This window comes from Fundulus heteroclitus, chromosome 21, assembly GCF_011125445.2.
Source record: "Fundulus heteroclitus isolate FHET01 chromosome 21, MU-UCD_Fhet_4.1, whole genome shotgun sequence".
Lineage (NCBI taxonomy): Eukaryota > Metazoa > Chordata > Actinopteri > Cyprinodontiformes > Fundulidae > Fundulus > Fundulus heteroclitus.
In genome coordinates, this window is record NC_046381.1 from 6,496,235 (window position 1) to 6,513,137 (window position 16,903).

At 39.6% G+C, this 16,903-nt stretch overlaps 1 protein-coding gene across 1 annotated transcript; it reads right to left on the reverse strand.

Annotated features, from left to right (window-relative positions):
- Window positions 1-278: 278 nt before the first annotated feature.
- Window positions 279-7,297, reverse strand: LOC105919000 (TNFAIP3-interacting protein 3). Its single transcript, XM_012854208.3, has 10 exons — window positions 7,041-7,297; window positions 5,633-5,736; window positions 5,457-5,541; window positions 5,197-5,268; window positions 5,043-5,108; window positions 3,152-3,265; window positions 2,947-3,075; window positions 2,781-2,855; window positions 946-1,071; window positions 279-864 (listed from the first exon to the last, which is right to left on the reverse strand). Exons 1-10 carry the CDS (start codon window positions 7,041-7,043, stop codon window positions 748-750), a joined length of 891 nt encoding a protein of 296 aa, XP_012709662.2. The 5' UTR covers window positions 7,044-7,297; the 3' UTR covers window positions 279-747.
- Window positions 7,298-16,903: the final 9,606 nt, after the last annotated feature.

Genomic DNA, 16,903 nt, shown 5'->3' on the forward strand with positions numbered 1-16,903 from the left:
GTGTTTTCAAGGTGCTGCTTGTTGGTATTGAACAGTGTGACATTTATTTTGCTTTGCGTGTTTTTACGAAATCTGATTCAAGAAAAGAGAAAAAAAGAATTGCAAGTGAGAGTTAAAAATGGTGATAATTATTACCAAAGGAGTGTTTTTGTTGCATGCGCACACTAAATGTTATATTAACTTAAACTAAAAGGTAGGAACATTGCATTTCTGACAAGATTCTGCTCCTCGTGATTCGCCTGGGGAATTTTTCTCAGATGACATCAACAGTCAACACGTAAAGGAAAAGGTTTTTATTTTCATCATAAATAAACAACTATAGAAATGCATGTGCCGTTTAATCCATCAAACCTAAATAAATAAATATACTGTATGAAATACAATGTGTACCATCATGCTTTTTTTTTGTCTTTTTACATCTTTCATATGCAAAATGAAAGTGATTAAACATGAATAGTGTATAGAAACGTCAGATGTTACAAGTTGTAGTTCCAGCATAGCTTGAGATTCTCTCCCTTACTACTTACTATTTATTAAAGCAGACCATTATGGTCATGTCTCATTTTTCCTTTTTGCAGACATGTTAACCAAAATATGATCTAAAATATGTGCTTGAAGTCTGCCTCGGTCATAGTGTTTTTGACAGTGCAATAAATTATGTCTTCAGCGAGTTGCAGCGGCTGCAGATTGTCTTTCTGAAGGCCACTCTGTCAGGATGGCCTTCTCCAGATGCAAACTCAAAAAGTTTCAGTCTTTGCTGCTGAAAGTGTAGCGTCTCTGTTGCTGGTTGGGCTGCTGCTCCGGGTCCGGGCGTTTGCCTCGACTCGTGCAGGAACAGCAGTGCACCGGCTGTGCCAACGTCACCTGGAAGAGCGGACGCGTCACTTTAGCATCCGCTGGGCTGAACTTGGAAAATCGCAGGCGGTGAGGAATCGTTTAAAGTACCTGAGATCTAAAGGCGCGCAACTCATCGTGCACCTTTTTATACCGCTTCTCCAGTTCCAGATTTCTGGCTTTCAGCTTCTCCCTGTCCTTTCGCTCTTTCAGAAAGTCCTCCTTGTAGACTTCAGCCTGGAAATGGACGACGAAGGCAAAACATGTGAGACAATCAGACGGCACTGGGTGGACATTATTCAGACTGGACCGCTCACACCAATAGAGTTTAGTCAGTTTAGCTCATGGTGCAGAATCAGGAGGGTAACGACTGGTTTCACAGAAAAGCAGCAAACAACCACTTTGGTTTTTTTTTTTTACAGACATGCAGCTAACTCATCATTATTTCACTATAAAACATTCCTTCTAATAAACAGTTTAACCTGTTCTATTCTGAGTTTCTTTTAAGAAATTGTAGTTTCTTTTGACTCTCTGTCCCTGCCAACAGACTGCATAATATGGTCGTCTTAATTTATAAACACTGTTCATGAATAACTGTCAGTGTTTATGGATGTTTTAATTAGATTTTAGAAGCAACATTGTACATAATCTAAACTGTTTTACACAGATTTCCCAAACACCATCTGGTGACCCTTAAGAGTGGGCAGTGGTTATAAATGAAGATGTAAGCAGTGTTCATAAATCCTGCAGTGAACAGCGGTTGTGTCTTAAGTTAAGTGCTTTACACTGACCTATATTCACCACATGACTGGCAATGTTTAAATAACGAGGGAGATAGTGAGAGAATACAGAGTCATATATCCCAGCGCTAATTATAGTCGTGTTTGTTAGAGATTCCTCAGGAGATCATCAGGTGACCGGAATTGGACACAAGCCGGCTCTTTTCCCCCATGAGTGGATAGCTAAGCGCTACCAGTCAATATCCAATATGGCTGCCATGCATGCGAGTCCTTCTAGGTGTGACGTATTCATCTTTGGGGATAATTTCTGCATCCAGAAATTAACAGCTTCTGAGACAGATTGAAACGGTCATCACAGCAAAACCATCTTAAGAGTTTTTTAAACGTTCGTCACATTTTCTGCCATGTTGTTCGTGTCTATAAAACATAAAGTTGGTGCCCAGAAAGATTTTTTTTTTTTTTAGAGCCATAGTTGGTGCTTTGGCAACGGAAAGTCAAAGACCTGAGCCTAAGCAAGGATTGACAAGGGTTTAGCACTGGATCCAGTTTCTCTTATATGCCCAGGGCCACAGCCTTCTATAACAGCTTATTACTGTCAAGAAGTCCAATAGCATCCAGTCACCCCCCCCCCCCCGTTTCTTTTAATAAATACTATTCTTAACTTCAGTCTCCACCATTAATATTCACGCATTTTCTAAATCTTTAACTCCTTAAATGCCTGTTTGAAACAAAAATAGAACAAGCAGTGGATTTTTTTTTTGCAACTTGCTTTTATTTATTTATTTTTTTTGAACTTGATGATTCCGATTCACGTTTATTTTTGGTGCAGTTATTTCTAAATAAAATGTACCTCGAAGTGTGCCTTGAATACAAAAACAGCCTTTTAACAGATCTCCATAAAAATAATATGTATCAATGGATTTATAACTGTTCTCTAACTTTCTCTCACCTCCACACATCGCAGGTATTAATAGATTGTATCAATATTTAACGTCTTAAATGTCCATTCTGGCTATTTCCTCCTTCTTTTGAAAGAAGAAACTGCCCTCACACCCTAAAATACACAACCCGGCCACAATGCATGCAGTCTGCATCAACACGGCACGGCTGAGAACTAAAACCAACATGATTTCAATTGTATGACTCCCACATTGCCGTGTTGGACAAGACAAATAGACAATATTAATTTATTTGAGCAAAGCTCACCTGATGTTTCCAGATGTCTTGTAGTGTTTCGCTGCTCGTCTCCAGAGGCTGTGTCTGAAGAGTCTCCTCTAAGGCCTGATGGAAACACATCGAAGCTGATGTTACAACCATGGAGACGTGCCACGGCGCTGAAGCGATGTGTGTGTGTAGAAAGTGGAAATCTAACCTTGTTGAGCCGCGTGATCTCCTCCTGCTGATGCTGCCACTTCCGGGTCAGAGAGCGGTTCTGGGCTCGCAGCTCTTCGGTTTCCTCCTCTGCCGTTCGTAACTTGGTTCTAACTGTGTCTTTTTCAGGCTGGATGACAACATTGAGAGAGCTCAGAAACGCAACATTAAAACAGAAATGGTGAAAGCTGGTCTGGTGCACTTACCTGGGTGTCTTCATGGACCTTTTCCGTTTTACAAACTGTGACAGGCCTCTCTTCTTCATCGCTTCTCTCCTCTTCAGAGAGACCATCTTGCCTTAATATTTTCAAAAACTGGACCTGTGCATTAAGAAAAGAACATAAAGCTGAAATCACCTGAAAGGAATTATATATATATAAAAAAAATGTGAAAAGTGTTTCAACCCCTTGAACCTCAAGTTTTGTCAAGTTACACCCACACATTGCCATGATAGTTATTTTATAGCAGAAGCACAAAGTATTTGGGAAGCTGAAGGAAAATTAAACGCAGTTTTCAACATTGTTTGTTTTTTATCAATAAAATTCTGAAAGGTGGGGTGAGCGATTGCATTCGGGAGAGAGAGAAGGGTGTGGAGAGGTTAAATTCAAAAAGTAGCCAAGAGGCTAGTGGTAACTCTGGAGGAGCTGCAGATATCTCATCTGGGCTAATCGGCCAACAGGACAACTATCTGTCATGTACAGATCAATTCTTTATGGAGGTCAAAGAAAGCGATGAAAAGTCCCATTTGCACAAAATTTGGCCCTCGTGGCACAAAACTATCATTGCACTCAACACACCAATCACAAAGTGAGACATGGCAGTGGCGCTATCAAGCTGTGGTAATTCACCATCATGGAAAGGGAAACTAGCCAGAGTTTCGAGCACAACAACCGTAAACATATAGCTAGATACACAGCTGAATGGATTAGATCAAAGCCTATTCATGGTCAAGGCAAAGTCTACACCAAAGTCCAGATCAAAACCTCTAGTCAGATTTGAGAACTGATGGTCTAGATCTCTCTCTGTTCAACCCAATTGAGTTTCAGCTATTCTGCCAAGAAGAATGAGGGAAAAAGTTCAGTCTCTAGACCTAAAATGGTGGTACCGACAAACCTGCAGCGACTGCAGCGATAGATGCCGCTACAAACCACACCAGTCAGGTTTTCATGTGAAAATCTTGTTGAAAACCGCACAATTTCCTATAAAATATATAGAAAGCTATATAGCCACATTATATGCTTAAAAAAGACCAAAAACCCATTGATCATAATAAGATAACCCATTGATCATAATAAGATACGGTTATATACACCAAGCCTCCATCCTATCAATGTTTTGATGGTCCTTTTTGTTGATAAACATATCCCCAGCGCTGGGAGCGATTAGCAGATATAAACAAATGTGGCGCCATCTAGCGACAGTATTGCAGAACTAGCATAATGCTTAATTAACAAATCAAAACTAAATAATGCCGGACAGAGCCTGACGCTATCAAATGCTTCACAATAAAGCGACAGCTTGGCATGATCGAAGACCAACCATATTAATTAAATAAAACGATCTAACAGCAACTTTAAGAGCCTCATATCAGAACATTGACTAACGTCAGTCAACTCTGCGGTCACATCCAAGCCTCAGCAGATTTAGCGTCCGCTTCAGTGAACACAAGTCTTTTCCCTCTTGGAATATATATATATATATTTTGCGTTTTTTCCTCTAGATCTTGAACCATTCTGCATTGTTTTGCATGGAGATGCTAATAGCCGTTAGCCGCTTCCTCGTTTTAACCCTGCAGTGCATGCGCAGAACGTACTTCCGTTGAAATCGTGAATAAACATGAAAGGCTTTATATGCTAACAAATTGAGCAAAACCAAAGCATAAAACACCAAATTAAAAACTAATACGCCAGCAGGGTGTGATCATTTTTCATAAAAACTTTGTATGCAACCAGAGTGAGCTACTGACGTATATAAAAAAAAAAAAAGTCAACGTGGCTATGCACCAAATTAAGCTTGTGATTGTGATATGACAGAACCTGAAATTATTCAAGGGGTGTAAACATTTTGTAGTCTCTCTATGAGAAAAAACGTTCTTACCTTCTTCTTGTAATACTGCACCATTGTTCTGTACTCTTTTGCCCACTTATTATTAATAGCAAGAAGCTGAGTAAAAACAAAAGAAGAAGAAAACACCGTAAGCACAGAAACGTCATGCAGGAGTCGATCAGTCTCCGTTCTGAAATGTGCAAACCTCTTTATTCTGCTGTTCCAAGATGAGAATGTGTTCCTTCATTGCGTCATAACCGCTGACTGGCTCTTCTGACTGAATGGCACGGATTGGAGAAAATGAGGAAGCATTAATATGCAGCATCCAAGAGTGGCTCCACAGGCATTATTGCAATATAAACCGCAGCACCGCTGACTTCCTTTTACGCAGTTTTGAAAGTTTTGCTGTACTGTTGCAGTAAATGTAAAAAGGGAGCATCATGAGACTCAAAAACTTTTGCCAACCTGTGTGTCTTTCCGCATACCGTGGCCCTCAGCCGCCGTCCAAAGCTTCTCCCCCGTAGAGCCGAGAGGCAAACAGACATCATACCTAAAATCAAGCAGGATTTTTTTTTTAAATAAAATTATACCTATTGTCATATTCACCAAACAGCAGCAGAGTGGGATGTAAAGGGTCTCACCTGTTTATATTTGGCAACGTTGGATACAGTCTGTGGCTTTGTTTGTGTTCTGCGGCCTGCAACGTTTTCACAGTGAGACTGTCTCTTGTATATTGGTGCGCAGACTGTAAGAATACACAACAAGGCAAACCAGACCGATGAAATACCACATACAGAAATAGTGAGCAAGAGTCATAGCACCCTAATGTTTGCTTTTAGTTTCTATTTTCCCATATTTTATTTTGTTTCTACATTTATTCCAACTTGCTTTTATTCAGTTTTGTTTTCCTATATTTTAATCATGTAAAGCACTTTGCATTGTCTTTCTAATGAAATGTGCTATACAAATAAATGTGCCTTACTCTGCCTTAGTTATTATCCTGTTGTCCCTACCAGTGTCTTAATTTCCCCCCCTGACTTGCACTACCAGTCAAATGTTTGGACTCACCCTCTCATTCAATGGTTTGTCTTTATTTTTAATACTACCTCTGGGAATTTCTTTAACACAGCTGGAAAACCATTTCAGGTGACTGACCTCATGAAGCGCATCGCAAGAGGCCAAAAAATGACGAAAGCGGTAATCAAAACAAATGGAAAAAGCTAATTATGAAAAATGTTTGAAGTTATTTCACAAATTTGTGTTTGATACATATTTCTATATACTTCTGAGTCATTATTTTAATGTCTTCACTATATATCGGCAATGTAGAAAGCCATACAATAAAGAAAAGCCATGGAATCACAAAGGCAAGTCCAAACTTTTGACTGGTAGTGTAGATGAAGAAAATGTGCCGATAATGCAAGAGATGTACGTCTGTGTTTGGTTTTAGCAACATCCAGTGAATTACACATCAGTATTACAGGAGATAATCTGCTGTAAGACTGAAGCATGCATGCAGGGGTTGCTGCTGATGCAAAAAGAAAAGGTTGCGTGAACATGATTCAGAGTAAGACCTGGTTTAAACCCACAGACAATTATCTCACCTTCACACGCTTACTTCGTCACGGCGGTTTAGCTATTTCCATTTCGACATTAGTTTGAGTCCTTATGTTTAAGAATTCAGTCTTTTTTTAAAAGTAAAAGGGTGTCAATCAACAGGCTTTCAAAGGCTATGTTGAAAAATTGTATTTAATTTACTGTTTTTTTTATCATTCCGGTATTTAAAATTGACTATATACTGTTGATGTACTTTTGAAATAACAGCTGGACATGATAAAATTTAATAAAAAAATTAAATAAACGCAACTATCATAAATATAAATACTATTTACATTATTTTTTTATTATATTTAGGCTAATATTAAAAAAGTCCTAAAATGAACACAAATAAGAAAAATTATTGTTTTACATTTTACATACACACCCACACACATATAATAATCTAAATCTGATCCCAAAAATATCAAAAGTAAAGACCATTAAACTCACCATGCTGTAATCCTAAAGTGTCTTCAATCCGCGCAGGTGTCTGTTTTAGCGCCTGCTCGACTGCGAGTCGCCTCTGCTGTTTAAATTTAACCTTGCAGCCCTGTGACGTATTAAAACCGGCGCCGTCCAATCAGCAGCCGGGGTTCCCTCACGGGCGTCGGTGGCGGAGTTTGAGAAGGAAAGGAAAGTACAAGCTGCGCGTGCGGTAATTTGCCAACTGTTTACAGTATGAATCGATGACTAAGACAAAAAAAAAAAAAAAAAAAAAAAAAAAAAAAACCTGCAATCACACTGCAAGAAATATCTTAAATCTGAGAGGCGTTTATGTTAATGCAGAGGCAGCTGTTCAGAAGGCGTTTTTTTTTGTTGTTGTCCTTTGATATGTCACGTTACGAGCTTACATAAGCTCTTAGCGTAAAAGCTACGCTACGGCAGCTTTCTTTCCGCAATCCATTTTTGTTTTTATTCAATAGATAAAGTCACAACTCAAAAGCAAAAAAAAATCAATAAAAAATAAAATGAAATAAATAAATAAAATAAATAATAACAAAAGCCTACAAAAGTCTTATATTTAGTTGTCTGATTCTGGAAACACAGCAAAGGTGAAACAAAAACGCTCTCGTGGCCAATACGCAAACAAGTGTGACTACACATTCCCCACAGTGGAACACGGTGGTGGCAGCATCATGCCGTCAGAACGCTTTTCTGAAGAAGTGACAGGGAGGCTGATCGTGGTTGACGGGAAGCAGCTAAAAGCAGAACGCTCTTGTAAGCGAACCTCTGACGCGCCGCAGAAGACTTGAAACTGAGGTTTACCTTTGTGCATAACCCTGAACATACAGCCAGAGCCACAACGGGATGCTTTAGATAAAGGCATGTCCATGTGTTAGGACGGCCTAGTCAAAGTCTAGGCCTAAATCCATTTGAGCACCTGGCTGAGCCGGACCTATTGTTCAAAGTGTCATCTATAACAGCAGCAAGCAGCCATGTCCAGTGTTTTGGATTGTACTGTACGTGTTAAATGCTTAGAAGCTGTGGAGGGGTTGATTTGTTACTTGAAAATAGTGAAGCTAATATTCAAAACAACCACGACAAAGCCCAAAAAAGGCGAGTGCAAGAGAATTGTTGTTTGTTTTTGTTCTTTCTGCACGTCGCGTCTATAGCACGAAAGCGTGGACATTTTTTGCAGCCGGCCCGGCTTCCTGTAGTCACAGCTTGTGTATCAACTGGAGTCAGCGCCGCGTCTTTCTGACTTCCTGGGCGGTTTGACTGCAGCTGCTCAGCCGCCACAAAGCGTTTCGGAGCCACTAATACTGAAATGAAACCGCTCAAACAAAACGTAAAGCAGCCCATCGGCTAGTTATGGGAAAGTCACACGTCGCTCGGGCTTATCTCATTACATAATCTTAACTCATAGCCTGTTCTTAAAGTTGCTGAGTCAGAGCCGCCTTGTTTCAGGGAAGGAGAAGAGGGGAAAATACGCTGCCGCTCCTCCTCCAGTAAGCTCGGCAGCTGGGGACTGGACCCATAGGTGCTCTTTACCGTTTCTTATACAAACACGTTGAACCGGGGGATCCGGGGCCTTTTCGTGGCCCCGGGTACAGAAAGGCAACCCCTTTCATCTTTTGTAGGGGGGTAAAAGATCAGAGTTTTCTGTTTTTGTTTTTGTTTTTCTCACCGAAACAAGCTCAGACAAGCTTTTATTTCCCGCCGCAGGACGCCGCGTCGAGATTGACACAGGAATGCGTTTAATACCGCGTTGGGGGGGGGGGGGTGTGAAGTGGGAACTTTCATTTCTTGTTAGAATTTTTAGGTAGACATTAGAAAGGCTGATGTTGCTGGATATCCCGCTGAACTTGGAGACCTTCCAAAGTCTCGGGTTAGCTGGATGCGAGGCATTTTGGAAAAAAGTTTTCATGTACAGTAAACGTCTGTCAGATCAAAAACTCCTGAAAACAAAAATAGAACGGTTCATTTTCCCAACTGTCCCGACAAAGAATGAAACCTCATACTGGACTCTGTGCCTCCTCACTCTTTGTCCAGTCTCTGGGAACTTGATTTTGATGAAATGCAAACTTTGCTGTTATCAGAAAAATGGACTTTGGACAAAGTAGCAACACCAGTTATTTTTCTCCTTAGCCCAGCTAAGACGCTTGTAGACCATGTGTTTGGCTCCTCTGTGCGTAGCTGCTTTTGGTGACCTGACTCCGACCTCAGTCCACTCCTTAAGAATGGATTATGCTTGACAATCTTTCAGAACTGCGGTTATCCGTGTTGCTGGTGCAACGTTTTCTACCATACTTTTTCCTTCCACTCAACTTTCTATGAATATGCTTGGATTCAGCTCTCTGAATGACCTTCTTGCTTGCTTTAGCAATGACTTTTCTTCTGGACATCTGTCTAGTCAGCAGTTTTCCCCGTGATTGTGTCGCCTACTGGCCCAGACAGGGAGACAATTCAAAGGCTCAGGAAAGCTTTGTAGGTGTTTTGAGTTAATTAGCCGATCAGAGAGTGTGACACCATTAGTTTCCAGTGTTCAACTTTTTCACAGTATGTTGATTTTCTAGGACACTGTCTCTTTAGTTTTCATTATCTGTAAGCCATAACTATCAAAACGACAAGAAATAAAGGCTTGAACCCTTTAAATTTGTGTTTAATTAACTTTTATAATGAATTAGTTTCTCTTTCTTAAAGGAGAGATTAAAATATTGAACTTTTTTTTTGTACCAGATGTACCTGTACTGTCATATCAGCAGAATGAGGAAATCAAATAAATAGTGCCTTTCTGACAGCCAAGCTAGCCTAGAAAGGTATTAATAGTGCTAATGGTCTGGACAATGATCCAAAGCAGATCATGGAGACCACCTTTTGATTGGTCAAGACAAACAAAAGGAATGTCGGGGATTGAGATGCAGTGGGGTATCCTTAAATAAGATGTCCATGCTAAAATAAACCCTCTCCAATGTGGTTAATTCAAAGACGAATGGCCCAAACTTGATCCACAGTGATGTAGAAGACTGGCTTCTATTAATTGCGATAATCAGAGGAAATGTTTGCTGCTAAAGGTGGGAGTTATCAGGTTTATGGGCTCACTTTCTGCAACAGGGACAGGTTTGTTTGAATAGTGTTGTCCCCTAATAGATAAAATAACAACTTGAAAACTGCATTTTTTTTAGTGTTCAGTCAACTCGTCTTTGACTAATAATAATAATAATAAAAAAAAACAGTTTGATGATCTGAAATGTGGGCTGTGGCGCACAACAGTGGCGCAGTGGGTAGCGCTGGTGCCTTTCAGCAAGAAGGTTCTGGGTTCAAATCCAACCCTGGGTCTTTCTGCATGGAGTTTGCCTGTTCTCCCTGTGCATGCGTGGGTTCTCTCTGGGCACTCCGGCTTCCTCTCGCAGACTGTTAGGTTAATTGGCCTCTCTAAATTGTCCTTAGGTGTGAGTGTGTGCGTGAATGGTTGTTTGTCCTGTTTGTCTCTGCGACAGATTTGCAACCTGTTCAGAGTGTACCCTGCCTCTCGCTCAGTTATCACTGGAGATAGGCACCAGCAACCCCATGAGGGATTAAGCGGGTTAGAAAATGGATGGATCTGAAATCTTCCCTGGCTTTCTCCCACGGTCCAAAACCATGTCCGTCAGGTTAGTTAGTCTCCTCAGTTTGCCCCGATGTATGAGTGCATGGTTGTTCGCCCTGTGATGGACAGGAGAGCGGACCAGGGTGCACTCCACCTCCTGCGCCATAAAGGCTGAAGACGGGTTCACTGCAGAGTGGTCAGGCAGGACGGCTGAGACTTGATCAGAGTCCAGAGGACAGGCGGGGGTCACACAGAGAAGAACAGAGATAGGAAGACAAAAACCAGGGGCGAGGCTCGTAGGTCGTGATGATAAATCCAGGTTGAGGTCCAGAATTCAGGAGCCTGATAGAAATCCAGGAAACATGAACAAAGTCTAGACATGGTAATCAGACTGGACTTCTACTAACGGTGCTGGTGTGTACCACGAGTTAATCGCAGCGAGGCGTAGCAGACAGACCATGATAGCTTTTGGAACATAGAAATAACTATCATCATCATCCTGGGTGGCCTAAAACAGGAAGTGTTTAGTTTGATTTGGAGTCAGGCAGTGAATAAAATGGTTCTCTGTGTTTCCATAATATATATAGGCATCTGGTTTCAACTATAGACTGAAACGTCAATAGTACAACTTCTACTACTACAGTAGAACTACTACTAGTACAGATAACTATCGTTATAGCGGTGAACATGTGTCCTACTGTGTTGCGTAAGCGTAATGCATGCCCTTTTGACTCCTCACATGCAGTTTCCCTTCTAAGCTTGAAACCGCGAGGCATTGCTGATTCTCCACAAGCTCTTATCGGCTGATATTCCCACGGATTCATTCACAGAGATCTAGCAGGAAACATTAAAAAGTTCTGGTTGCGCCACAAAATCTTCCTCTGTGTCCTAAGATCGTTCATACTGACACACAAATGTGACGACACATCCTCATTTAAAAATAAAACATACTTGCATAAGCAAACGCTACCGGTTACTGGTGTACTTCCAACAACTCTAAAAATTACATTTATAGGTTTTTTTTGGAAATTACATTCTAGAAATTTCCCCAAAACTAGCTGGCAAAAGCGGTTGACCAAGTTTGCGATCAGTAGTTAAGTCATGATTCAAGTTTCAAAATATCCGTCCGGGAGTCTGGACTTTATGTTCTTTGTGGCTTTAATAAGGTGGAACCTTTTTAAATACCATCAATGTGTTAAAATATTTTTAGCAGCATGGGAGAAAAAAATTGCTTTTCTGCTTGAATTACACCTCAAACCTAAAATTAGTCATATCACTGATGTCAAATTATTTTTATTCACCCAAACACGTTTACTTCTGATGGGAATGAGACGTGCATCTCTCAACAGATATTAAATAATGTAAAATGTGTATGAATTTTGAAAATCAAAAGAATCTTATTTAATTACACTCTATTAAAAAATGACACGATGAAAAGCGTTACTACGCTTCTGAATAATCAATGGAAAAACATTGATTATTACATTGTTGTGATAATTAACTTACTTTTTGCATATTTCCACAGATATTTTAAGTTATTTACAAAATGGGATGAGTTTAAAGTGTTGGAGATTGGGAGGCCTTTTTGCCAGCACCCTAATCTTTTACTCCCTGTAAAACTAAACTATTAAAAACTGTAAACTATTTAAAAAAAGTTAACACTGGTTCCAGTCAGAAGAAACATAAATCTGTAGGGTGTATGAATAACGAGAGGTTTACCTGTAGATAAAGCTATGTTTTTGTTTAAAACTGATCATAAATACCATGATATCACAGTGTTTTTTTTTTTACCTAACCTTTAAATCAAGATTAAAAACACACTTGTTTAGGATTGCCTTCAACTGTTCTAGTTAACTGAATCACCACTTTTTTGTTCTTTTTTCTATCTACATTTTATTCCTACTTGCTTTTATTCTGTTTTATTTTGCTATATTTTAATCATGTAAAGCACTTTGCATTGTCTTTGTACTGAATTGTGCTATATAAATAAATTTGCCTTGCCTTGCCTAAGATAAAAGTCAAAGTTAAGGCGGAGGGTCATTGTACCAATATCACAGAAAAGAGGTGTAATGTGATTGTAGCCTTGTGTGCATTAATTATCCTGTTTCCCTAACAAAAACAAAAAAAAGGGATCTGCGGCATGCAAAATTGTTTTGTGTGTGACAGTTATAATTTTATCATCTCTCCTATCCTTTTAAAAACATTCAGCTTAAAAATGTGTCAAGAATTTGAATTAAAAGACTAAAGGTGAACCTCATGTCTGCAGGGTAAACTCGTCCCATCTGCTATGGGTTTCTCTTTCATTTTGACGTTCTACACGGGTTTCTGTGAGCGACTTCCTACATGAAGCAGAGTATATTCTTACACTACGTTTAACCGCCTCCCTCAGCCATTATTATTTTCATTCCCCTCCCTTCCCAAGAAAGCTACAAACCGCCCAGATCGGTGATCATTTTGGAAAATCCGCAACATTCAGTAAGAAATCTCAGCTCATGAGTAACAGGTGAAATGCCTCATCCCGGTTCTCAGGTTGAGTCAACATGTGGAGTGCAGTAATAATAATAATAAAAAAAAAAACAATCACTGGAAGTGGCTTTGTTCAGGATTGGGTTTGATTTAACTACGAGAAGCTCTCACGCTCGTTCCGATCTGGCTTGCCCAGATGTCAATTTTCCATTGTTGTCAGCGTTCCTGTGCCTAACAGTGGCCATAAAAGTTTACTAAATCATGCCAGACACAAAGAGGCACCAGATGACTAGATTCCCAGCTAAATATTTATTTCTGTTTGGCCTGTAGACAAAGCATAAGCAGGAAGGAAGATGAGTGATGGCAGTGAGGAGTGGCGTAATCATTTTTTTAAAAAGTCCAGTGACAAGTCAACGAGAACCCATATTCATAAATGTCCAAAAAGTGACCTCATACCTCATACGTTACAGTAAGGCCACATCAGCACTCTCTGCAATTGTCTCAAAAGCAGAACATAAAAATGTATAGAACGGGAACGTCGCTGTATGAGTGGCAGCGGCTGTGACTCAAACTGCCACCGTCTTTACCGACATCCCTTGTACTCGTCACTGGGGCCCCATACCGTGGTTTTTTGACGAAAGGGGCCTTCTCGGCGCGGCGCCATGTGCAGCGACAACCCCGAACGTTTGTTCCCAGCACCGACTCGGGGCCCCTGTTACGGTACGTGTGACACAACAGCAAGTCACCAGAAAGGAAAGAGGAGGTTCAACCCATGTCGTTCAGCCTCCTGCTTCCTGCCGCAGCACTCCCACTCTCAGGGACTCATACACGTTTCTCTACACGCTGGTTATAATCCCGTCTGCTGCACAACAGGTGCTCCCTTTTGTTTACTCATGAAACAGATTTGAGACCTTTTGTGGACAACGCCTACAGAGTTATAAGCCCGTAAGTGGGAGCAGAGATTTTGTTAGAAGACTTTCTATCCTCTCCGGTGGTTTAGCAGGTTCACACATCTTCGTACGCTAAGTCTGTAAGCTTTTGGTGTCACGTTGCAGTTTCACAAGAACCTGAAAAGGAAGCAAACACAGTCTGGATGTCAGAGTGCTTATAAATAATCAATAGGCTACCTTTATTGTTACAAGGGATAACTTATCAGGGCTGGCTTAACTATTTACAGCTGTGTAACTTGGAGAAGCTACTACTGGCGGCAAGAAACTATGATTACATTTCTGTTTGTTATATTTAAGGATTTACTTTTCTTTCTCTCAATTACATGTTTTCATATAGATATGTTATGTTAGACATTTTATACGGTGTCTTGAAAAAGCTATGAAGAAAACTATTTATTTATTGGTTTTACATTTTTTTCATGTTACTACCGCAAACGTAGTACAATCTTTAAGGAAAATAAAGCATAGTTTTAATATGTATAAAAAAAAATAGCAAAATGCAAAGATACTTTTGGATTTTTATTCAGTCCCTCTGAGTTTGGGAGAACCTCCTTTTTGCTGCAATTAAACCTGCAAGTCCAGCAGGTTTAATTGCAGCATTATTCTTCTCAAGATCGAGATCGGGTTAGAGTTTGGTCTTCACTTTCATTGGGTAACTACAACAGAAAATACATAATAAAATCATTAAAAAAAATCATATTTGATTTAACCATCCCACTGTAGTTCAGAAAGTATAGTCATGGCTGTTGTGCTGGAAGTTGAACCTCAACCCCCAGTCTCGAGTATTTTGCGGTCCTAACAGGTCCCTAATCATCCATAACAGGTTTTCTGCCAGGATCGTCCCGTATTTAGCTCCATCCATCTTCCTATCAACACTGACAACCTTCCCTGTCCCTGCTGAAGACATTGTGGGATTTGTATCTTCAAGATAGTTTTCTGTCACACAGGGTTTCACATGGACAAGTTTAAGCGTCCCTTATGTTGAGCAGCAATAGGTTTTGTTTGACTGTGAATGATTATAAGTGCCAAGGTCAATTATTAACAAGGTTAGTAGTTTTGATAGAAAATTACCAAGTACTTGCCTGCTGAGGAGTGGTCTTTTAGAACAGCAGATAAAAGGGTGAATTTGTACACTGTTGATCCCAGATAGCGAGCCCTGCACGCATATACAGAATAAACACAAACAACTTCTCTCCGAATATACAGGAATTTATTACCAAAATACTTTAACTCCCACTTAAAATATTTAAATCAACAAATTCTTCAACTGGGTTTGTAGCAATCAGCTAAAGTAAAAAGTAAAAACTGTACAGAATAAGGAAAACTGATAAACTACAGGAAAAAAACAAAAGAATAAAAAGAACAATGAATCGACGCAGGGATATCACAGTTCAAGGTGATTATTAATGTTTAAGAACGAACAATGTTTTGTTTCGAGGAATGAGGTCAAATTACCTGTTGTATGTATTCAAACAATCAGCTCAAAATGCAAAGCAGAAGGGAAAATAAAACAATTTCAACAAAATTATATTTTAAAGAAATTAAACAACATTTCGGACAATTTATTCTTAGTTGTGTTAATGTTGTTAACTAGGAATCCCAGTGACGTGATTGCACTATCAAGATGGCGGCTTAAATCGGATAAAGACTCACAATCTGTGAGGACGATAGGGACGAATGGTTTATCTTATAAACCATTCGTCATCTGCCTCGGTCGAGGCAGATGACCGTTCATACTGAGCCCGGTTCTGCCGGAGGTTTTTCCTTCCCGTTAATGGGTGGTTTTTCTTCCCACTGTCGCTTCATGCTTGCTCAGTATGAGGGATTGCAGCAAAGCCATGTACAATGCAGATGACTCTTCCTGTGGCTCTACGGTTCCCCAGGAGTGAATGCTGCTTGTCGGGACTTTGATGCAATCAACTGGTTTCCTTATATAGGACATTTTTGACCAATCTGTATAATCTGACCCAATCTGTATAATATGATTGAACTTGACTTTGTAAAGTGCCTTGAGATGACATGTTTCATGATTTGGCGCTATATAAATAAAATTGAATTGAATTGAATTTAATTATAAACACAGCAGAACTAATGGTGGCTATCATCTTAGCATTACCAGAACTTTAGTTTTAGCATTAGCATTAGTAGCTGGGGTAATGGAGAAGCTATTTAGGACCTTTGCAAATACTATGTGGATACATTTTATACAGTTTAGCAATAGAGAAAACACAGATAAAACAAGCTGACGTTGCCAGATAATGAATGCTCAAACCACTCGCTGTTCTGGTCCGACACAATTTGAGTATCAAAACAAAGCAAAAAACAATAAAAAAAACTATAAGTTGTTTTACGCTAAATACATTTTTACTACGCAGACACAACCTCTGACATGAACGGGATGAACAGGTGGACATCTGATAGTGTCCATCCTTGGAATCAAGGCAAGGCCAAATGTCTCTTCAGATTGGCACAGGCAGCAGGCATGTAGGGATGTCATTTGTGAATTGCGCAGTCAAAATGAACAGCAATATTTTGGGTTTTAATAGAAAAAAGCTTTATTTTCCAGTCACATATTCACCCCGCTAAATATATAGTAAACTAAATAAAATATTTAGTCAGCAAGCTAAATGTTTAGATTTCAAACTGAATATTTAATTTACAAACTAAATATTTGTTTTCCAAACCAAACATTTAATTTATTTTAATTCCATTAAAAAATTCAGTGATATTGACTTTAATTGAAATATTTAATTTGTCAGATAAATATTTAGCTCCCAACTAAATATTTAGTGTGCTAACTAAATATAGTTAGTTTAGTTAACACGCTAAAAATTTAGATCAGGCCTAACTGTTTAGCTAATATGCAA